General features: G+C 43.9%; 1 protein-coding gene across 1 annotated transcript in view; it reads left to right on the top strand.

The window, feature by feature from the left end:
* The window catches only part of FANCI (FA complementation group I), a 765,095-nt gene that overhangs the window by 510,203 nt on the left and 230,647 nt on the right, over positions 1 to 24,245 (top strand). Inside the window, exons 28-29 of the mRNA XM_078683200.1 lie at positions 9,434 to 9,485; positions 12,523 to 12,650. Coding sequence (XP_078539326.1) covers positions 9,434 to 9,485; positions 12,523 to 12,650 — 180 coding nt within the window. The remainder of the gene's footprint in view (positions 1 to 9,433; positions 9,486 to 12,522; positions 12,651 to 24,245) is intronic.

Below are 24,245 nucleotides of genomic sequence, written 5' to 3'. Positions count from 1 at the left end.
GTTTCAAGTATGTCCTTGTAGTTGTATGCGCTTTGTCCAGGTGGACAGAAGCATATCCAGTCCCAGATTACACAGCCGCGACCACTGCCAAGCAGCTGGTTCGTGAATTCTTCCCTAGATACGGACTCCCTAGAGTCGTATATTCTGATAACGGTCAGCCATTCTCATCCGAACTCATGAAACACGTTTCCCTGTTGTTAGGGTACCAGTGGAAGTTCCATTGTGTACGCCATCCAGAAGCAGCTGGACTAGTCGAGAGACATAATCAGACTCTGAAAATCCGTATAGCAAAAGTCTGTAAAGACAAGGGTGTGGACTGGTTAGTAGCTTTGCCAGTCGCTCTATTTTACATGCGTATGGTCGCACATTCCAGATCAGGTCTGTCCCCGTATGAGGTCGTATTCGGCCGCCCCCCTAACATGTGGGGTACTCCTAGACCCCGAAGTATTACCGATGTTTCATGTAATATGCTGACAGATTACCTAGCTTCCTTGATGTCTGCCCTCAACTCATGTCGTTCACAGGTTGCCGCCGCATTTCCAGACAATACAGAGGTGGCACCGCACGAGATCGTTCCAGGATCCTTGGTGATGGTCCGCAATTTTGACAGATCAAGTCCGCTGGAACCACGTTGGAAGGAGCCACGTCAGGTCCTCTTGACCACCCGAACTGCCGTCAAGTTAGAAGGCAGGAAGGGGTGGGTCCACCTCTCTCATGTAAAACTTTTCAAAGGACCAAAGCCAGACTTCAAAGACATTGCCAAGAACATTTCCCCGGATTCGAAGGATTGCCAGAACATTGTTTTAAAGGACTGTCCCGCACCAGACTTTATTACAACCCCTCCCTTGGTAGAGAAAACTCCGCAGCAGGAGTATAAGTTAAAGCTCAGGTCTAATAAGTCAGCCAGTTTGATTGTATAAGTCCTCCCCTAGGTGAAACGGTTAGACTGTTTCTGACATGTATAAAATAGACCCCCATAGTGAGAGAGTCAGTCGAAGTTCACTGCAATGTATCGTTTTTCTGAGTTTCATATTATTTCTCAGCATAATGATTTCTTGCACCAGCTATGCTTTCTATCTGTATTTACCAGTTCCTCATGTGAATATGTCTGCTCATGCTACAGTAGAGCACACGTTTAGTGATCTGCCTCCTCACGAATATTCATACCGCCTCGCCATGCGTAATAACACATTCATCCGTATGTTACATTATTCACACCAGACCAGCAATGCCACTAATTGTTGGGTGTGTGGTCGACTCCCCCCTTTCCAGACATCGAAGGGAGTTCTGCCACTGTTTCCTTATCCATTTTCACACAATGGTTCGTGTGGAGCATGGTCCACGCTAACGTCATCCTCAACAGATATGTCTTTTCTTAACAGTACATGTTTCCCAGACAAGCAAGGTTTCCCCCATAGAACAGGTTTAGATCTAGAAAATGAAGTATATAATTTAGGAAATTATTCGTCGAATTTCATGGTTCTGAATGTTCAGTCTGATACTACTCCAGACTCACCCGCTATTTCAGTACTACCAGTCAAAGGCGAATTATGTGTCCGTAGTTATGGTTCTGTACATATAGGTCATAGTGAATGTACTACTGTTATCCAGTATAGTGACAGTAGGAAATCTATTTTTAAAGCTTCACGTCATTCTTATTTCGTTTGTGGTCAAACTGCATATGTCCGTCTGCCCCTCGATTGGGAGGGAACCTGTTACATTGCTTTCCTACTGCCACCTGTTTTTCTAGCCCCACCTGATTATCATAGGAATTCTTTCTTAGTACACACTAGACACAAGAGAAATCTCCCGATTGTCGATTATACTGAAACCGCCGCAGAGCAATTCATTGATATAGATAAAGGTGTTTTCCCTTATTTAGGTACAGTTGTAAATAGTAAGCTTATTCGTAGGTTAACAAGAACCCTCGAAGCTGTAGTAGATGAGACTGCCTCCGCTCTAGGTAACTTAACTGAAGAACAATCCTTTATGAGAATTGTCGTTTTACAGAATTGTCTCGTCCTTGACGTCATACTGGCCGATAGGGGCGGGGCCTGTAGAATTCTCGGATCCAGTTGTTGCATTTTCATTCCAAATAACGCGCCGTCTGTTTATTCAGCTATAACCAGACTCCATAAAATTGCCCATCTGTTACATCAAGATCCAGGCACCTGGACATGGTCCGGTTGGTTCTGGAATATAATTTCCGCATGGGGATGGAAAGTCCTGTCCTTTCTAGGTATTGCAGTAGCGATCATATTTAGCTGCTGCCTCTGTATACAATGTGGCCCTGCGATTTGCAGCATGTGTGCTACCTCTTGTATTCCTAGTCCCAAGCCCCGTTCTAAATCCCGTTCCAAGACAATTCGAGACGAGCAAATGGTACTGTATGAAATGATAGACGGTATCATGAATATTGATGTTTCCTGATGGAAACGTAGTGACAAGGAGGGAATGTGGAAAAGTAAATTTTGCCATGTTCTGTGTCCCTACGCCCCATCCATCATATGTTATGTATGCATGACCAATATGCATATGTTATTCCCCATTTCTGATTAATGACGCAATTACAGTTGTGTCCACCTCTAATATGTTAGTTTCCAGTCCTCGTGAATACTACGAATATCAGGCCTATGTAAAATAATGTTGCCACGTTTCTCAGTGTGCACGTTATTCCATTATAAAGTCCCCGTTTCTAGGCCTCAAAAGGGCCCGGACCCTGGATTCAGCTCCTGTCTCCTGAAAGCCTCGCTGAGGAGCGATACAGCCCCCACCTGTATCCTCGACCTTTCACTTACTTCCTGCCTCGCACTGCCCGGTGCAGCCCGGCCCTGCCTCTAAGTCTGCCAAAAGTATGTTATAGTTCCAGCTATCAGTTCAGTCCTCCTCCTTTGCATTCCTAAGCTACTGAACTGCATCAATAGTTTCCGTCGTTGTCTAGCCTTCTCGTCTCCCTGTTAGAGAAATACTGTATTTAATGGTCATTTAGTATTCTTCATCACGCATTTCATGTAGAATAATGCATGGTCCAGTCTTAGAATCAAGTTAGCCTCTCCCCTCATGACTTCTAGTTTATATCAACATGTTCCCTAAACATTAGATACCAGATAGGGTTTAGGTACATGTCGCTCCGACCCTCCAGACTCTAGTCTCTGCTCCTAGCACAGAGTTCGTAGCCCCCAGCTTCTCCTAGTAACACGTCATTGCCAGTTTTCGCGCACCATTAGGTTAGAGGTCCCGGCTCCTTAGGTAGCCCCCTCCTATGTGTCCGCCCATTCATGACATATTCTGTTACGTTTTACTTCACATGTCTAAGTAAACTCCCAGTTACACCTCTTTTTACTGTTATCTCTCGCGACTGCTACACGTCGTGCCTTCTGCTCCACCCACTGCTACGCCTACTGCAATGTAATGCTATGTGTTTGCGTTATGTATATAAATGAATGTCTTGTTATTGAATGTTAGCGCGCTCATCCCAGACCAAGCCCCGGCAGCTGCCGGGCCTCTTTTCCCCTGTCATCCTGTTCCTATGCAGGTTGTCCTGATCCTGTCCTTATGCTGTAATAAACCTGCAGAAACTCCTACTACCTCGAATCTTGACTCTTATTTTATTGAGCTATCTGTTATTCATTCATTCATCCAAAAATAGGGTATTATTTATTTATTTACCACAGCCTTGTAGCTCGGCTCCGTCAGCCCTCCGGCCTGACTCGCATATCCTGCTACGTATCCTGCCCAGAGACGATACATTTTCGAAGAAAGAGAAACGCAACACTTCGCTCCCACTCACCGTCTGACCTGGAGGCTCCGACTTGCGGTGGATCCGGAGTTGTGCCCTCTCGTGGAAACCGGGGCCTTTGTGAAGCTGAGACCGGGGCTTCGCCTATTGGATCCGGCCTGGCGTTGTGGTGACTGTTGGCCCCGGCCGAGAGACTGCACCACGAGAGAGAGCCACTGTGAGAAATCCCCGGTGATCCTGAACCGGGCCTGCCTTGACGGCCGTGAGGCTGGTGCGGGGCGCGGTGCTCCATGGACTAACCGTGTAAAGGGGTTTCCCCGCCGCCGCTTCGTCCATCGACCCTGGACCCTCGCGCTCGAGCTATACTTTTGAGGAGCGCCGGCTCGAGCATAGGCGACCTTCCGCTTGGTGGGGCTCTCTTTTCTGCACCACGGTGGTCATTGCCGGGACCCCCCCAGACATCTGTAAAGGCCTACGTCTGTGGACTGTTCCGGGGGTGGCGGAGAGTGAAGAAGGGGTTGAATTTACAAAATGGCTGCCGCAGTTTGGAGCTGTGGATTTCCTCCTGATGGCGATCTCCGGTTGCTAGATTGGGCGGAAATATGGCCATGTGGACGTGAGCCTACGATCGGCGACGTTCTTGCTGCTTTGAGTTCTTTACACGCGACCTTGGCCCCCGGTGCTCCTGAGGACTTGTCCCGATCCACCGCCATCTTGGGTGAACGCTCCTTCAAGGTCCCCTCTTGCCTCGGTGATACCATTGCCTCACCCCCCTCGATGGCTCCGAAATATGGTGCTGCTATCCACCAACGGATTTGTACATCGGCGGCCTCAGAACCTCCTGTTCGATGTTCGGAAACTGGAGACTTAGACACGGTGCGAGGGCCCAGTCATCCCCGGGTGCCTGAGAAAGATGGCGGACTGTTGCTTGTTTTTACCTTGATGAGGTCTTGTTTCTATTTTGCCAGTATACTCCCGCCTTTTCGAACGACAAGACTGCACTCCTGTTTTTTATTGCCCCTGTTGCTGTTGCTGATATATTTGGATTGCTTACTTGAATTTTTATTCACTTGCTTTTTCATTGACCTTTCTGACCAGCATCTGTATCGTATTCTTTTTCATTTGTGTGCTTGCCTCGCATCGTATTGCACGCTTCAGGCTGTTATTTGGTGGGTGGTAAATGCAGTGAAGAAGGGATTGGGGTGAGATGCATGGCCCCCGAAAGATTATTGGTGTACGAATTCATGGCGGAGTTGCCCATATTCATAGTGTTATGAGAAACCTCTCTGAAAGTTTTATTGTGCTCGAGTCTATATCGTTCTGGTGCACATGTACTGTAGTGTATGGTTGGGTGGAGGGCTGTAGCCGACCGTATTTATTTCTGATCTCATGCTCCTCCCTCCTATTTACTATTTTGTTTCCGTATCTTTTTTTGTCTTCTGCTTCTTTTCTCTCTTATCTCCACTATATTTCGGGTTCTGGTTTAGGGCGACAGGCGCTCTGTTTGGAGGATAGGCCGTAGCCTTCTGCAGGGGTGCTGGGTGGGATGGGTGGGTTGGGTCTTTTTTGTTGTTTTATTTTCTTCAGTTCTATGGCCCTTTTGTATATCTTTATGGGGGTGCCGCGTCTATCCTTTGCCTCCCGTGGTATGATTGGGTGAGATATGTGACGTCGCTGTTCCTCTTCTTAAAGTTCTGTTGCTTCCGATGCGACTCCCATGCCCTCATCGTTGCAATTCCCCTGTTCCTATGTGTGTTCCTTGCTATGGGGAGCTTGTTCCGACGCGGCATTCCTCTTCTTTTAATCTGTGTTTTCTTTCCTTCTTTTCTTTCCTTTTCCCTCTTCCTCCCCTCCCCTTTTTCCTTTTCTCCCCAGGTTAGTATGGCGGGCTAGTTTTAATGATATTACTATTCCGGCCCCCCTGTTCTGTATCCAAGTGCTATTGGGTGGTGGGTACGCCAAGTTATTATTGATTGCATATTGATTTGTGCTTCCTACGTCTGTCCTTCTACCGATGTGTATAGTACTGCCATTTCTACTTTGCTGCCCTTTATCCTTTGGCTATTAATGATTTGTGCGGGGTATCCGGATATTGTTTTGTTCTCGCTGAGCCTGCCATACGCCCTATCGTTATATTATAAAATTAACCTATATTACTCCTGATTGCTGGCCGTATAGATCCTCATACTTCCCCCACTCTATTAGCGACTATATTGAATGTACAATTTTACTCTGATTCTGTGACTACTATTTTGGAATTTTTGACTGCTTTAACATGTCGTGGCCGGCCAGATCGGTTGTAGGCCCAGCCTTGTCTATCCTTTCTGTACAAATAAAGGTTTTAAAAAAAAAAAAAAAGAATAGGGCTATGGTATGTGTGAGCTATTATGGTACAAACCAGGATAGTCCAGATTCTTTGACTCATCTTGAGGCCGCCCTCCTGTTAGTTAATGTACCTGTAGTTATTGGCGGGGATTTTAACTTAGTTCAGTGCCCAGAGTTAGATAGGAGTTCGAACTCAATCTATAAGACCCCCCCTACATTTTATGAATGCATTAAAAATCCTGAAGCATGAATTAAATTTGATGTTTGGAGAGTTAAAAATGAGAAGGGATATACGTTTTACAGCAAAAAATACGGTCATCATTCCCGCATAGTCTATATTTTCATAGATCAGGGTCTATATGGAGAAGTGGATAGAGTAGAAAATCGGCCTGCTATCCTTTCCGATCATTCTGCTGTCTTATTATCCCTCAGATTACAAAGAAAGAGAGGAGCTTCAAGATGGACTTTAGATCGGACGATTTTACTTGACAAACCGGTTCAATTAAAGTTACGTCCGGAAGCATTAATATTTTTTCAGGTTAACAGAGGGTCAGCGAAGTTACAAGTTATCTGGGACGCCTTTAAGTCTTTTTTAAGGGCAGAGATTACTATTATGATCAGGAAGAATCGTACCCACAGAATGAGAGAAAAGGCCCTTCTTCAAAATATTCAGATTAAAGAGCAGGAATTACAAAAGGGCTTCCTTAAATTCTTTTTTTAGGGTATCACTTCTTACCAAGGAGTTAGAGAATCTTCAAGCAGAATAAAGAGCTTCTTAGATAATATTTTAACAAACAGATGGAAGGTCAGTAAACTTCAAAACTTCTCTTACGGGGAAAAGAGTGGTAGGCTGTTAGCTTGGAAGGCTAAAACAGACAGAGTCCGAAATCAAATTAATAGTCTGAGGGAGGGTGCCACGGGTCAGATTTTACTAACTGATCTTGAAATCGGGGCAGAAGTACGGAGATATATGGCGAAATTATATAATGAGGAGATTGACCCTGGGGTAGGAAAAATCGAGGAATTTTTTGGAAAGCGTGGAGCTTCCATCTCTTACCGAGGACCAGATTTTTTCTTTAGCTTCAGTAATAACGGAGGAAGAAATTTGCATACAGCTTAGAAAGATGGCAAGAGGAAAGGCAGCGGGCCCAAATGGCCTTCCAATAGAGCTATATTTAATATTGGAGGACAATTTAAAGAACTCTTTGATAACATACTGAGGGACAGGCACGATCCTCCTGCATCATGGGATGAGGCAACAATAGTTTTAAAGCCAAATAAGGCCCCCATTGTTGCCAAATCGTATAGACCTATGTCCCTTTTGAATACAGATTATAAGGTGTTCATGGGGATATTGGCGACTAGGGTTGCAAAAATCATAAAAAATATTATTCATATAGATAAAAGGGGATTTATTCCTGGTAGACATCTTAATGACCTCACTGCTATTATGTTGGGAGTAATAGATTTGGCAGAATGCTATCATCTTCCGGTAACTATGGTGGCAATAGATGCTGCCAAAGCATTTGATCAAGTACACTGGCCTTATTTATGGGCATCCTTGGAAAAGTTTGGTTTCCCTAAGAATTGTATTAGGTCTCTTCAGGTAATCTACAGAGCTCCTACAGCCGCAGTGTTAGTTAACGGACAACTAACTGATTTGTATAAGATTATGAGAGGGACAAGGCAGGGATGTCCGATGTCTCTGCTGCTTTTTTAAATATTATATCGAACCATTTGCAGCATCTATCAGACAAGACCCTACCATATTCCTGTTTAAATATTATAATTTCGAGGCTAAATTAGCATTAAATGAGCCAAACATTCCTGCCTCCATGATCCCGCCGCACCACCAGCCGTGGATTACTGTTGTAATCCTGCAAGTGGAATTGCGAGAACTTGGCGGTCTTCGTCGGACCGCCATGGCGGCGGTTCAGTGGGAAGACTGCCAAACTCTCAATCAGGTCCATAGTTAGTCACACCACAGGCAAGACTAAGACACCTACATTGTAATGCCAGCACAACCATTTGAGGTGCTGTTTCAGTTTCTGCAGACCCATATTTTGTTATAATGTAATCCTTATTTGACTCCTAAACATTCTTGAGATTGTTTAGAATATATTTCCAGCCTTCGCTCTTCTATTAGTCGGTGCCCTCCAGCAAGAACATACAGGAGGTTACAATTTAAGACTTTGATTCACCCTAGCTGGACTTTTTTTAACCTTTTGGTTTGACTTGACAGCCATGTGATATGATGGGTTTCTCTGAAATGGTTGCTGCCGCTGAAGTCAACATGTTGATGCTACATAAACTCCACAAATAAATAAATGATACTGACTCTTCCCCTTGTCTTTTTACATATGACTGTTTGTCCGCTACCTTTACAAGAAGTTTTTTTTAAAGTAATAGGTATTAATTATAATATATCAGAAGTCGATGCATGAACTAATAATCTATATTTTGTTTCTTAGTATTTCTAATTTAGATGACAAAAAGTTACTAGGATTCAAGACTTCTTGGTCTTTTTAAAGAACCTACTTCCAATTTTTAGTGTCAACAAACTTGTTCTCATTCTGTGAGGAAGAGGTAGTAGTATTGTGTCTTCTAAATTGAATTTTAACATGAAAGCATATTATGAATCTTTCTCCTCCTAAAGTGATACATTTTGGGGTTCATCAACAGCTCATTGGATCCAAGCTAACTCTACTGCGGATAAAGAATCCACAATTTTAGTGGTCTTATAGACTTCCCTGACAACATCCTACTACCAAATACAGTCAAAAATTGACTCTGGGGCAAAGGCAGTGCCCATCTGGTAAAAATCCTCCCCAAACCAAGAGCAGGCATAATATATTAAATCCAATTTAACATTGTTTGGAATTATTCCAGTATTTATCGAGTGCAGGCAGAATTCTTATGTTCACCTCTATCAAAGTACCAGATTAGATGCTGGACACCTTCTAAGTGGTCTGCAGTCTCTGTTTAGGACAGGAATCCTGTTTCATCAGGGTGAATCACCTTGATCATGATTTCTGACTGTTGGCCACTACGTTATAGAGGATCTTAATAGTCGCATTCAGAAGTGAGGTATAATAGGAGATTTGAGTGTGATAGCACTTGGTTTTGTAAGCATATGGAAATGGACACGTTTACTTAGATTACTTACTTACTTAGGTATCATATGATAGAAGGTACTTCTGTTGTAGTTTAATCCAGACATTTCTTTTAACTAGAGCGTACAGCAACTATCCTTTCGGAGGCTGTATTTTTTGGTCTTATACAGGCAAACATACAATTGCTTTTGTTGTTGTGCTAAAAACTGTTTCTTTTAAGATGCTTACGCGCAGATTTTATCTTTTTCTATTTCAGTTTACACAAATGCTGTCATGGACAGTCAAGATTTGCAAGGAAACCAATCTTGGTGAGCAATATTTATTCACAGCAAGATTGAAACCTATCTATTGCACGTGGTTTGTGGTACTTAAGGGAGTCTTTACTTATGCAAACAGGGGTAGGCAATTAAATGTGTGTGAAAAATTGTTGAAACTAGATATCTGGCTTGTAAGTCATCAATTTCACACTTTGTGAACGCTTGACCTCCTTGCCTAACAAACAATTGTGCTTTTCCTTAAAGAATACCAAACAAATACAGTGATTTTGTAAGTAAAACATGACGCACAGATCCGTAGTATCTACGCACTAAATTGCCCACTTACTGCTATTTATGAAAGTTGTCTACACACTGGATCGCTCATTTATTGCCATATATCAATAGGCCTCACCTCTGACTGAAGTCTCAAAAGAATGAGGGTGTGCAGATTTTAAGTGTAACACCGACTTGGTTTCCATGATTTCAATGAAAAACTCAGGGTTATGTCACGCTCTGGAGGCAGTTGACTTAACACAATTTTCTCACATCACATAATCAAAATGATGATTCTTTTCAATGTGGGGTTAATCAGTTTGTCTGAATTGATGTGCTTTTGATTTGCGGAAGCTACTGGGGTCGCTAAAATACACCGATTTCATGTATTTGCTGAGCAGAAGAAAATATTGTACTGTTAATGTTGACTAGAGATAGAGGCATTCCTATGACAATCTATTGACCAAATAGCCTCCTTGGCAGCCCTTTCTAAAGTAATATCACACATCAATGAAGGTACATGCCGATGCTATTAACACACAGGCAGTCACGGGATCAGCCTTCCTTTTACCTTTAGCAATTCCAAGCAAATATCAGAATGATTCCATGATCTAAAAGCAGCATGACTTCAAACTAGATGTGTCCTTCACAAAACGCTACTCTACTCTACTTTGAACATGTTTGAGAAATGAGTAATGTTAAAAATGCTTATTCATGTTAGCAAACTGTAGTGGCATTAATTCATTTCCTTCAGTTAAAATATTGGAAGAGTTAGTATTTAAAATTAAATTCTGTGTCTGCAAAATTAATCTTTTCAAAGTCAAAATGACTTTTTTTCATCTATCCAAGCCAAAAAAGGTTTGTACCACAATAACAAGCATTCAATGAAATAATTGATAAAAAAAAGTCAATTTAGCAATAAAATATAATAAATAGTTAAAACCAATTAACTTAATTATTTGCAAAATCACACCCAAAAACAAATCTAAACCCCCCAAAGGATCATATAATAAATCACCAACCGTATCTAGACTACTGCCCTCAATCGGTATCAAGAATAAAGTACAAAATGTGAAATATTTATTTTAAGAAGCAGCTGCTCTCGAGTGTAGGCAGGATTCCTTGTGCCGAAACTACCACATAGCACCCAAATATTTAGCCAATGTCCCAGCATATAATGGTTGACAATCAGTTTTTAATATGCGCAGCGCGGCAACATGATGACATGTATGCAGGTGCCTACAAAGAGGTGACAGCCAGGTATGTAGAGCGCACATAGGCAAGGCATACAAAGAAGACATGAGAGACCGTTTCCATAGAAGCCTCACACGTGGGGCAAACCATAGACTCCGATGCAACCCATTTAAAAGTAAAAGATTTTACTGAGAGAGTATACACTCTAAACTGGAAATACAGCTTTCTATCCAGTGGTGCTGTAATAATGTCCCAATACTTCTCATAAACACAGGACGATTATACAACGAGGAACCCACCAGCCAAGGAGGAACTGGCTACATTGTGGGATTCAGCAGCCAAAATATCTGCTCAGTAGAGTTTTTCAGGGTTTCCTTGGAAGGGATAAACTCCCACTGTGGATTCTCCCAGATTTCACCCAAGCCAATAGAAATGAATGACTGCTTGATGTTACTGAGACAACTGATTTGAGACAATAACATCGTGGAGGCCAGAAGCATAGCGAATTAGCTCAGGTGTAGACCATAAGCTCCTTCAGAATAGTAACGGGTGAAATAGTAACCGGTGAAATCTACATTTGCCCACAACCCTTTTTACGCCCATATCTAAGGACAAAGGAAATATGGGAGTGCTTTGAGGGAGTAGGGCAATATATCTCATACATTTGTTCTCAGACCGAACTAACTCATCTAAATTTGTGAAACCCCCTAATTCTGCATCATACATTTTTTCATATGTTTGAAAGTCTTTAAAAAGTCATTGGAATAAATCAATTCCATTACAGAGTTAGGTGGCATGTCGTGCCAATGCCACTTTTTTTACCTAGTATATCATTAAATGCCTCAATTAGTATGGCGTTTTAGGGCTATTGTGGCCTAAAAAGACCTAATATCAAATCTTGGATCAACTGTTGACACACAAGTAAGTAAATTACAAACGTACTTTGTAAAGGTAATCATTGAAACAATTCAGGAATTCCTAAGAGGCTCCCCCACAGGATTTGATATTTTAAATACATGTACTCGAGAGCAGCCTATCCCCCTCATCATAAATGCGGAAAATTGTTTTTCCACTTAAACACTTCCTAAAAGGTCTTGACCAAAACACTATTTAGTCCATAAACACTTTAAATCATCAGAGCCCTCTGACCGTAGGTGACAGGACTTGCTTTTATGTGTTCATGGATTTGCATTGTATTGCAGTTTTGAGTCCTTACAATGATTAATGACTGTGGATTTCAAATGCGTTGAGATCATGTTCACCCTTGTGACACATGATTTTGGTCATTCATGGCTCATAAACACCAACACTTTACCATGCATATTTAAATTTAGGTTTTACATGTCTGAGAAGAACTTAGGTTTATAACATACATCTCTAACCTCCAAAAGGTGAAGCACAGATCAGAATTAATCTTTTTTACATAATGTTATGATGAATTATCTTCAGTCATCTTTTTTTTATTTCTAAATGTCGTGGAAATGCATGTGCATCAACTGTGTCAGAGCGTTGTGTAAATCTGGTCTGAAAGCAGCTTGTAAGTCAAATGCACGCGTTTAGAGTACTGTGCCGATTCTATGTAATGCTAACTAGAAATCTGTATTTGTTTGTCTTCCTTTAGAGGATATCCATTTCTGTAAAGGTATAATGAGTCTGATGTTCAGTCTCCATGTCCTCTTCAAGAGCCCAGTGACAGTGCTACGGGATTTCTCTCAAGACATTCACGGACATCTGGGAGACATTGACCAGGTTTGCAGTGCAAACTCTTCTGATATTAGCTTCAAAACGTATCCAACTTCACTTTCCTTTCTTCTGGTTATGCTGAGATACAGCATGCATGAAAGACATGTTTAGTGAAGTAATATGACTAGGCAGTCACAACATCGTGTCAATAACAAGTTACACAGGGTGCTGTTCACCAAATGAAAGGTGCACCAATAACAATATAAATAAATCAAAATGTGAAGCTATGAATCTTTCCTAAACACCCATCCCCAGCATTCAAACAAATGTAAGCACACAGTTGGCCTAGTGCATAGAGACTTGCTTATGGTAATAGCACCAACTTGAAGGTATGAACAAAAAATAATAGAAATATGCAAAATCAGTATTGCCTATTTAGGCATTCTTGTGACATAATAAACCAGGAGATTGAAGGCCTAGTAGTTTGTACAAGTCACCAGAACCCAGCAGTGGTAAAATAGGACAATTTTACATGTAAGCCAGTTATTTATTTTTTTAAACTGTAGGCTTATTTAGAAAAAAAAGCAAAACCAAAGGAGCTAATGGACGGAGTGTTGAACATTGCAAGCACTCGCCCCCAGTCAACTGATCTGGGTTTAATCCATCATCCTTCTTTAGCTCACTCCGCCACCCAGTTCGGACTTTGTGCCTCATGGGAACAGTCCAGCCTGAACTGCCAAGCCACGTCTTCCCTGGACCGGAAACAAGCTTCCTGGGACCGGTTTCTGGCTAATCAGCCGTCATCAGCCAGGCTAGCTTGAATCCAGTGGCAAAGTGAGCAAGGGACCCACGTCTGGGCATACCCTGCCAACTTAGGGCAAACAAAGCAAAACCAAAGGGGATAATAGACGGAGTGTTGAACATTGCAAGTACGCTCCCCCAGTCAACTGATCTGGGTTTAATCCATCATCATTCTTTAGCTCACTCCGCCACCCCAGTTCAGACATGGCCATATGCAAATCAGTCTGACCCTGTGCCTTATGGGAACAGTCCAACCCGAACTGCCAAGCCATGTCTTCCCTGGACCGGAATCCAGCATCCTGGGACCGGTTTCTAACTAATCAGCCAGGCTAGCTTGAATCCAGTGGCAAAGTGAGCAAGGGTCGTGTGTGTAATGCCTTTGAGGAAACGATTAACAACCGGGGACTTCAAAAGAGAAGGCTGATGTGGAAGCTGTAGAAAAGCGGAGATGGCCGAAAGATAACCTTTGATAGTGCCCAGAGCAGAGCCCTGCTGGGCCAAAGAGAGAAGGAACAGAAGGACCTCGTAAAGAGGTGCAGAAAGGGGATGCACAGCCTTTGCTGTGCACTGTCGTTGCTCAATCTCCACACATGGAGATTGAGGCTGGACAGGTTCGGGTGGGGGACCGTCCTCTGCTGCTGCGACAGCAGATCCTCCCTAAGAGGCATTCGGATTGGGGGGTCGATCGCAATGAATCTATCACTAACAAATGTCTCTTTCAGATATATCGTTACACAAGTAGTAACTTGTGCGTTAGTTCAAGTCAAGAGAAACCCAGACCCTTCTCATCTGATCCCTTGCATCCGTTCAATGAAGCTCTTACTGACATCTTAATAGGCCCTTGGTCCAAGTTTTGTTCTTGCCTGCACTTTAGTAGGCAGGTGATAGGACGCCATAGACCGGTTCCTGTTGACCATGATTTCCTTACAAAGCATCCTACTCCAGAGAGTCTGCTGTTCCAGGCTTCCACCAGCAAGATGAACCCAAAATAATTCCTTACGACCCACCACCTGCTTCACTCTTTCCTCTACCCCACCTCCCCTTAATGGAGACAAAGAGGATTGCAGCATTTTGAAAACAAATGTTCTCTTCAGCTAGCCCAACATGGAGGTCAGTCGGTGCTGTGTATTTAGTAGGCCGATATGTGCCCGCCCCTGGGCCATGACCAGTGAGATCTTGCTGGTAGTCCTTGAAGTACTTAGGACCTCTTGACTCTGACTATTCAGGATAGCGACGATCCAAACAAATATGTCATCTGTGCTGGGCTTGATACTACTGATGTCATTTGTGCTGGCCTTGATATTACTGATTTTCAGGGGTGAGCGGTTGGCACCAGTGTGGTGCACCATTGCCTTGATTTTATTTATATACAAGCATTTTTTGATTTTCTAATAACTTTGGCGTTGTTTGACAAATCTTTGCGAAATTCTTCAAATAAAAAGTCTATCCAGGTCAGCTCCTATCCTGAAAGTTTGGGTGTGATTCGTCAAGTGGGGGTTGAGAAAAAAGGGGATCCCAAACACTTTTTCCCCATGTTAGTTTCCATAGGAAATTTTGCGACGAGCTACAGCCCGAACTGCTGAACAGAAATACCCCAAATTTAGCAGAAAAGTGGAGCTTGGTTCAGAAAGCAAACTTTTTTTAAATGGTGTAAATCAGTTCAGTAGTTTTTGAGAAATTAAAAAAATAAGAGTCAAATAATTAATTTCCCATAGGAAACTTTGTGCAAGGCTATAGCCGAAACTACTGACCGGAATTACCCCATATTTGGCAGAAAGGTAGTGCTTGGGTCAGAAAGCGACCTGTTTATTAAATGGTGTAAATCCATTCAGTAGTTGCTGAGAAATTAGAAAAATAAAGTTTCGATATCTGGGCGGAGCCTAAGTCCCGTGCACGAGCTTCACTGTGATTGGCGGCCAACACTCCAAACCAGGAAGTGTTGGCAGCCATCTTGTGGCTCGGTAGAAGCGAGTCGCTAGAAAACAGAGAAACAAAGGTATAAAACAAGAGAAGGGGGCAGGGTAGAAACACCCTTACCCCCTAGGCCTGCTCAGACCACATGGCCCAAAAAAGAATGTTTATATTTTAAATTGCGGCACGTTTGCATAGTGGTGCAGGGAGGGGGCGCAGCCTGACATAGCAAGTGTGCAAAGGCACCCCCTGGCACATTGTAAATTGGGGGTTACGTCCCCTTGAATCCTGAGGGTCCCTGGGGATCAACTAGCCCACCAGGTTCCTCCAGAAAGCGCCAGGGAGCTGCGTTGCAGAGAGGTGGTCCAAGGCCATGCCCCCTTTTTACACCACTCTGCAACGCAGCTCTGGGGCGCTTACTGGAGGTTGCTGGTGGGCTAGTTGCCCCCCCATGAACCGTCAGGACTCAAGGGGGCTTAATCCCCCAATTTACAACTCACCAAGGGGTGCATTTGCACAGTGGTGCACGGAGGGGCGTGACCTGTGACACGTGTGCAAACGTGCCATGTGGCGCGTTTTAAGTTGGGGGATTAAGTCACCTTGAATCCTGAGAGTCCTTGGGGGCCAACTATCCCACCAGGTACGTCCAGTAAGTGCCAGAGATGTGTAAAAAGGGACGTGGCTCCAGACCACCTCTCTGCAACGAAGCTCTGTGGTGCTTACTGGAGGTACCTGGTGGGCTAGTTGGCCCCCAGGGACCCTCAGGATTCAAGAATCCCCCAATTTAGAACCCGCCAGGGGGGCGCGTTTGCACAGGGGTGAAGGGAGGGGGCAGGGCCTGATGTGACATGTGTGTTATGCAATCAGTCCGCCAAAACCCAAGCACTTATACATTCACCATGCACGCTCCTAGCAGTACTCTAATCATCCATATACTCATGCAATGACCTATGCACTAACTCATGGCAAATACAGAGGAGGTCATGCTAATCACAGGGGTACCCCAACGCATAGTGTTCCCTAGTGTAAGTAGGTGTTTTCACTGTATTCTAAGTGTCTTTTAGCATAGTCAGTACCCGTCAGTAAAAAGTTGGGGGCACAGGAGGACTTTCTGCTCCTCTGTTGGTTTTTTCTGCACATATCCTCTTTCTTCCTGCACTTTTGTTTGTCTTTCTGGACTTCTGTTGACTCTTTCAGCATTTGTCTTGCTTCTTTCTGCACTTTTCTTCCTCTTTCTTCACATGTCCTACCTTTGTAGGCATAGTTATGCACTGCTGATGACGTCACATTACATCATTCATGACATGGTCCGTGATATCACTGATGACATCATCCCCGTGGAAATCTGATGCACCTCCTCTTACCTCAATAAAACCTTTGATACACCCACTCTAAAATACAGACTACCATTTTCAAAACAATAGAGACAGCAATGCCAGTTGCTTCATACGCACTCACTGATTCATAGGTCTACGCACACATCCACTCATTCACCCATTCAGTCACTCATACATGCAGTGACTCAGCAATACAACACTATTATAGGCACTCAACACCTATACAAACACTCACACACCGCTACTCATCCAGAGTTACACACACATCTAGCAGTCATGCAAAGAATCAATCACACTTCTATTTACTCACCTATACAGTTATATACACACACACACAACCTCACTTATTCATACAGATACTAACATATACTTACTCTCTTATACAATCACTGATACAAGTACACACTGATCCATACAGCCACTCTCACAATCACCGACTCTCACATATAGTCATTTATATACTCCAACTCACACATGCACTGTGTTTTACATATGTAGTTTCTTGGACATGTAGCACTGAGATATCCATTCACTCATCAATACACCCATACAGACACTCACCCACCCATACAGCTGTTTTCACATGCGCTCTTGAACCCATACATCCAGTGAATGAAGCACTCACACGTCTATGCACAGAGTCACCCCCCCCACACACACAGACACACACCCACACCATACAAATACTCACGCAACCAATCAATAACCCATATAGACAATCATGTGGCTACTCACCAACCAATGCAGCAGCTTACACAGCAGTAGAAAGACTGATACAGACATTCACACAGTTTAGTCACTAACCCATGCATGCAGTAAGACATATTTAATCACTCACTTATACAGTCACACACCCACTAAATCCTCCATCCAGACACTTATACACCCTCTCCTTCTTCAATACAACTTGGCCAATATATATATATATATATATATATCATATTTAAACTTTGCAGAAACACACAGTCACTGGATGATGTCATCAGTGATGTCATTTGAGATGTCAACAGAGATGTCACTGACCATATCATGAAGGATGTAATATGTGACGTCATCAGCAATGCATTGCGGGGGCGCAAGTTATAGTTAACTCAACTAACTATAACGGTGGAATTTCTATGGTTTTGTATGAGTGAAATGTCCAACCAACTATAACATCCCTGAAACCTATGGTTCTTTCATCAAATTTTTTATATATATATATATATATATATATATATATATATATATATATATATATATATATATATATATATATATATATATATATAATTATAGCGAAAAAGGAGACTGCACTCACGGGGGGTCAAATCCAAGTCGGATTTATTGCACACAAATGAAAAGTTTAAGACGCGTTTCGGCGGTACGCCTTCGTCAGTATGTATATATATATTTCCACTGGAAAAACCAAAGGTTGCAGGGACGTTCTAGTTAGGCTCAGATTTCACTTGTGCAAAATCTGTGAAATTCAGCCATTATAGTTACCTGAGCTAACTGCACTGCTTATGACCTCACATATTACATCACTCATGACATGGTCAGTGACATCACTCATGACATGGTCAGTGACATCACTCATGACATCATCCAGTGATTTGAGTGTTTTCAGTTAATACCACAAAAGGTAAATCCACAAAAGTTAAATCAGTATACTTTGTGTACTATTAATGAGTGATTTCTTTTTTTAATATAGTTTGTGAGTCGCGTGTGACTATTTATCCATGTGTGAGTGGGTGTCTGAGTGGCTGTACATTTGTCTGAGTGTGTATGTGAGTGGCTGTATTGGTGTATAAGTGGGTGTGTGATTAGCTGTGTGGGTGACTTAGTGGGTGTGTGAGTGCCTGTATTGGTGAGTAAGTGGGTGTGTCTGTGGCTGTATTGGTGGGTGAGTGAGTGGCTTGATAGGTGGGTGAGTGGGTGTGTCAGTGACTGTATAGGTGAGTGGGTGCCTGAATGGCTGAATGAGTGGATGACTTGATGTGTAAGTGTCCGTAAGGGTGCGTAAGTGGCTGTTTGAGTGAGTGTTTGGTTAGTTAAATTGGTGTGGGAGTGACTATATGGAAGAGTGAGTGGGATTGGCTGTATGGGTGAGTGAGTGGTTGTATGGATGTGTGAATGGGTATGTAAGTGGATTTGTGAGTGAGTGTGTGAATGATTGTATAGGTGAGTGAGTGGCTCTATTGAGGGGCTGTATGGGTGAGTGAGTAGGTATGTGAGTGGCTGCTTAGGTGAATAACTGAGTGTCAGTAGTTGGAGGGGTGGTTGTATGTGCGAGGCACTAGTTGTATAATCAGGCTCTATGAGTGGGTATGTGAGGGGCTCTATGGATAAGTGAGTGGTTGTGTAGGTACTTGTATTGGTTTGTGAATGGCTATGTGAGTGGTTGTGTGGGTGTGTGAGTGGGCGTATAAGAGGTTGTATAGGGGTGTGACTGGTTCTGTAGATGATGTCACTATTAATGCATTTGAGATGTGATCAGGGATGTCACTGACCATGTCATGAGTGATGTACTATGTGAGGTCATAAGCAGTACATTGTGGGGGCCTAAGTTATAGTTAGCTCAGGTAACTATAACTGCTGAATTTCATTGGTTTTGTGCAAGTGAAAACTGAGCTTAACTATAATGTCTCTTTTACCTTTCTGTTTTTTTCAGTGAACTTCTAGGGTTTTGTTTAGTCTATTTCTGAACTATAACATCCCTACAACTTGTTTTTTTCAGTGAGTTTCTACTGTTTTAAAAAAATTCTATTTCCTAACAATAACATCCCTGTAATCCTTGTTTTTGTTAAGTGAATTTGTAATGTTTTGTTAAATTGTATTTCCTAACTGTAACTACTAACCTTTGACACTGAGTGTGCGAGTGAGTGCATGAGTGCGTGTGCGAGTCTCTGAGAGGTCTATGAGTGGATGAGAAAGAGTATGAGTGATTCTGTAAGTGGGTGCATGAGTCTGTGAGTGGCTGTGAGAGTGTCTGAGGTGTTCTGTGAGTGGGTGCATGAATGCCTGAGTGGGTTCTGCTTGTTTTTTGCTTGTTGTCTGTTTTTTCTTTCTGCTTAATTCTGAACTTTATTTTGCCTCATGCTCATTTCTGATCTTTATTTTGACTCTTTCTGCTCGTTGCTAACCTCATTCTGCCTCTTCCTGCTCATTTTTTACCTTTATTCTGCCTCTTTCTGCTCGTTTCTGACCTTTATTTTGCCTCTTTCTGATTTCTTATCTAAAGACTACGGGGGGCACCTGAATGCCCCTGCGGTCCCAGCCGGTTCCTCGCCTCCTGCGGGTGCCAGCTTTGCTCTCACTGACAGGGAGCTGCTAAACATCAAGATCGCTGTCTGTGAGAGCAATCCTTCCGTCTGTTTCCCTGCCCGCTGTCAAACAGACGCTTTTAGTAAGCGTGAACGGTTTCACAGCTCTCGCTTGCTGAGAGCAGAGTTTGTGTTTGCTCTGTCTATGTAGGAGCCAACAAAGCTTCTGCCAAGTTGTAACAAACAGCTATGTCCCATGGGTGGTCACCCCGGTAGGTAGAAGATGCCGGCCCTTGGGGGTGGTGGTCCCCAGGGCCATTGTTTGCTCCAGGAGGGGGACCACAGGACCTCCTCCTCCGGGGGTGTGTTGGTACCCAGGGGCATATCTGAATGGGAGGGAGAACATGTGCCCCCTCAGTTTTTTAAGTTATGTGGCCATGGGGAGGTGGTAGTGGTCCCTGGGTGTGGGTGGGGCTCCATGCGGCCCTCCATTCCTTTTATATTATGCTCCGGGGAGGTAGTGGTCCCCAGTGCTTGTAATAAGCCATGAGGGGCATCCGTGCGGCCCCCCTCCATAATTAAAATGAAAGCCCTGGAGTTGTGGTAGTTCCCAGTTTCAGAGGAAACCCAGGAGGGGGGTCCATACGCCCCCCCTCAATTACATAAAGAAAGCCCCGGGGAGGTGGTGGTCCCCAGGGTTCTAAGAACCCCTAGGAGGGGGCCCTGGTGCCACTCTCTTTCTATCTTTTTTTTTTTTGTTTAATGCCCCCGGGACCTGGCCCACCCAGTGGCTCATTTCAAAACGAGCACGTGAGACCGCGCTTGTTTTTTTTATTATCCATTTTGCTGCAGATCCACTTGCGATCTCGCTGCAAAATTGAAAAAAAAAAAGGTTTTAAAACCCCAGCGGGGTCCCTCTTGGATCCCACCACCAGATCTAGGGGGTCAGGGTACGCATACCGTGCCACCTTTTCTATATTGTTTACATCTTTTTTTGGACTCCGCTGAAACCGTGAACCAAGATGACTGCTAACACTTCCTGGTTGAAGTGTTGGCGGCCAATTAGATTACAGCATGGGGACTGTGCCTGCTGGGTCCTGCGCCAAGCCATGAGACCTCCAAGGGCTAATTGACTGTCCTACTGTTCGCAGCATAGGGACACAATATCTGAAGAAGCCTGCTAGGGAAAGTTTTTATCCTAAAGTCTTCAAGCTGCTCCCACCACCACCACCGTGCAGCACTGAGGACCAAGATCTGATGCACAGAGTTGCACCCCAGTTTGCTTAACTTGGGGGGGATGTTGGAGAGTAGCTGGGCCCCTCAGAAGATGTTATCGACCCAGGAAGTGTTGGCCTGCGACCAAAACAACGGACGACTGGTAGTCCAGTAGTGAATGAATTTCGGCTAGACTAGAGAGGACTTCATGAATGAATGAGTGAATGAATGATATTCGCACTTGTATAGTGCATGGCTACCCACGGGCATCCCCCAGCTACCGGTGACAACATTCAATCACCACTGATCACGGAAAGAGGAAGGTCTTCAACTGCTTTCTGAATCTAAGATGGCCTGATTCAAGGTGGATGAAATCTGGGAGCTGGTTCCATAAATTGGCTGCATTATAAGAAAACAGCCGGCCTCCAGCCTTAGCACGTTTGATCCTAGGAACTGCAAGCAGTAGCTTATTACTCGATCTTAAGGTCCTCTTGGTGCAATATGGTTGTACCATTGGCTGAATCAAGGGGGGACCATTACCAGAGATGGACTTTGGACAATGCACATTGCCTTAAACCTGATTCTTTCTTGAACAGGTAGCCAGTGCAGCCGACCTAGTGCCAACTTAACAGAATTATGTTTCGGGATGTTCAACAACAGACGGGCCGCGCAATTCTGAGCAATCTGTAATCTCTTAATAGTTCCCTGTGGCGCACCAAAATAGACTGCGTTCGCATAGTCCAGCCGAGACAAAATGAGGGCCTGAACTAACAACCGCCTAGCATCAAATAGGAGCAAAGGAAGGAACTTACGTATCCACCTAAGAAGATCATAACAGGTCCCCGCCACTTTACATGCTTGCGCAGAGAGGTTCAAGTTGCAATCCAACCAGACACCCAAACTCTTAATTTGTTTCTTTGGGGCCGGCGGAGAACCAAGACAACTGGGCCACATGAGATCTAAATTGTTGGTGGATGCATGGCCCAGAATCATGATTTCTGTCTTGGCCCTCTTTAACTCAAGAAAGGACAGGTCCATCCATTCAGATACCCTAACGAGGCAGGCAGCTAAACCAGGCTCAGATTTATCTTGCTGACTAAAAGACACCACCAATTGGGTGTCATCAACATAGGTCACAATATGGATTCCCCAGGGGAGTACCACCCCCGCTAAAGGCCTCATATAGATTTTAAACATGGTAGGGCTCAGTGACGACCCCTGGGGAACTCCATACTGCAAAGGTCTTTGCTGCGAAAGGGCTCCTTCATCAAAGACGGCAAAAGATCTATCTGTCAAAAAGGACTGTAGCCACTTCAAGGATCAAGATATGATGATTCACGGTGTTGAAGGCTTCCCTGAGATGTAATAAAATAATAGCAGCGCAGCCCCCGTCATACAAGATCCTTCTGGATTCTTCAACCACGGCAAGGAGGGCTGTCTCCGTGCCCTGATGACGCCTGAATCCGGTCTGAGTCGGGTGGAGATAGTCATTTTCCTCAAGATGAGCTCCCAATAAGGAATTCACATATTTTTTAGTTAGTTTACTAATTCCTGGCAGTAAAGAAATGGGGCGATAGTTGGCCCAGTCCTCCGGATCTAAATTGCCCTGACTGTAGCCTGTTTCCAATAGCAGGACACCTGGCCTGTTAAAAGAGAGGCATTTATTAGATCTAGCATAACTGGGCAAATTATCTCTGAAACCAAATTCAGAGTGGACGGTGGAGCAGGATCTGCAGGAGAACCTGATTTCAACTGCTTCAAACGATCCTGCAGTACAGACAGGGAAAGTAGAGGGAATTCTTCCAACATAGCCTGTTGTGGAGGCAGTACAATATTTGCATCTAGGATCCTTTGGTGAAAACTAGAATAGATGTTGTGCACTTTAATGGAAAAGAAAAATTGCTAACTGCTCACAAAGCTTTAAAGCATTATCACCATCAATAGGGAAGCTCGGGGGAGTAAGAAGAGATGTTATAATTGTAAAAATTTCTCGACTGGGGGTGGGGCTATCCCCAAAACATTTTTTCCCCATGTTAATTCCCATAGGAGTTTTGAAACACGACTACAGCCTGAACCGCTAACGGAATTACACCAAATTTGGCAGAAAGGTAGATCTTGGTTAAGAGAAGCGCCTTTTGGTAGTTTGGTGTACATATGATCAGCAGTTTTAGAAATATTATCTGATATCCAAATTTGTATATCTAGGGATAAAGATCCTCCGTGGACCAACTCCAGCAGGGAGCTAGTCAGGTGGATCAGCATGGTCCTCAAGAACAGTTACTTTCACAAGGGGAGCAGTCATCCAACAGTTCAAGGCACTGTATCCGCGTTGCAATGGATTCCTGTGGAGTGGTCCAGATGCAAGGGATGAAAAATGCTGAAGATGCTCTAAGGATGATGTGGGTGCGGCGCGGTCGATGGGGTCTTCCTGTAGAGATGCCTCAGTCTCCGAAGATTGTGAGGGGGTCCTGTTTGCAGGGTTGACGTCCCAGTCAGAAGCGAGAGTCAGCTTTTAAATTTGCAACTGTTTTTAAAAATAATTGTGGGAAAATACTTCTTACCTGCTTTTGATTCTGTGGGGGTGAAATACTTTCTTTTTACATTTTACTTTGTTGGGGGCACTCTGTGCCGGTTGAAAGGCTCAGGATTGTGCGTTCTGTGGTGGGGGAATTGGAATTAGCGCTCTAGTTGTTCGTGCTGATGCGCATTCTTGCACGTAATATCAGCGTTAAATCAAGCCGATGACGCCTCCATGCAAAGGACGCGCAGCGGGCGCGCCGGCGATGCGCTGAAGGCGTGCCAAAGGCAAGCCTGTCTGCGCCCGTCCGTGCCAGGACGGGGCCAGGGGCCAGAACTCTTGTCTGACCCCCCTCAGACAAGTATGGCTATGATAGGGATCAGCTGCTTGTTTCCTTTACTCTGAGAGTGCACTAATGCCTACTAACCAACCTCAGTGCCGGTGCCCTGACCCCAAAGGTTTATGTCAAAGTCGCAATACTCAATTGGAAATGGCTCACTTACCTGTAAGACCAGAGTAAATGGTAACTTGCTGCCCAGGGCATGTAAGTTACAGGGGTATCCCAGGGCTTGCAGCACTGATTGTGCCACACTGAAAGTCGCCCAAGTAAAACAACTGCGCTACTGGTAGAGCC

Source organism: Lissotriton helveticus, chromosome 3_1 (assembly GCF_964261635.1).
Source record: "Lissotriton helveticus chromosome 3_1, aLisHel1.1, whole genome shotgun sequence".
In the NCBI taxonomy this organism is placed as follows: domain Eukaryota; kingdom Metazoa; phylum Chordata; class Amphibia; order Caudata; family Salamandridae; genus Lissotriton; species Lissotriton helveticus.
This window is presented reverse-complemented; position numbering and strand designations above follow the sequence as displayed.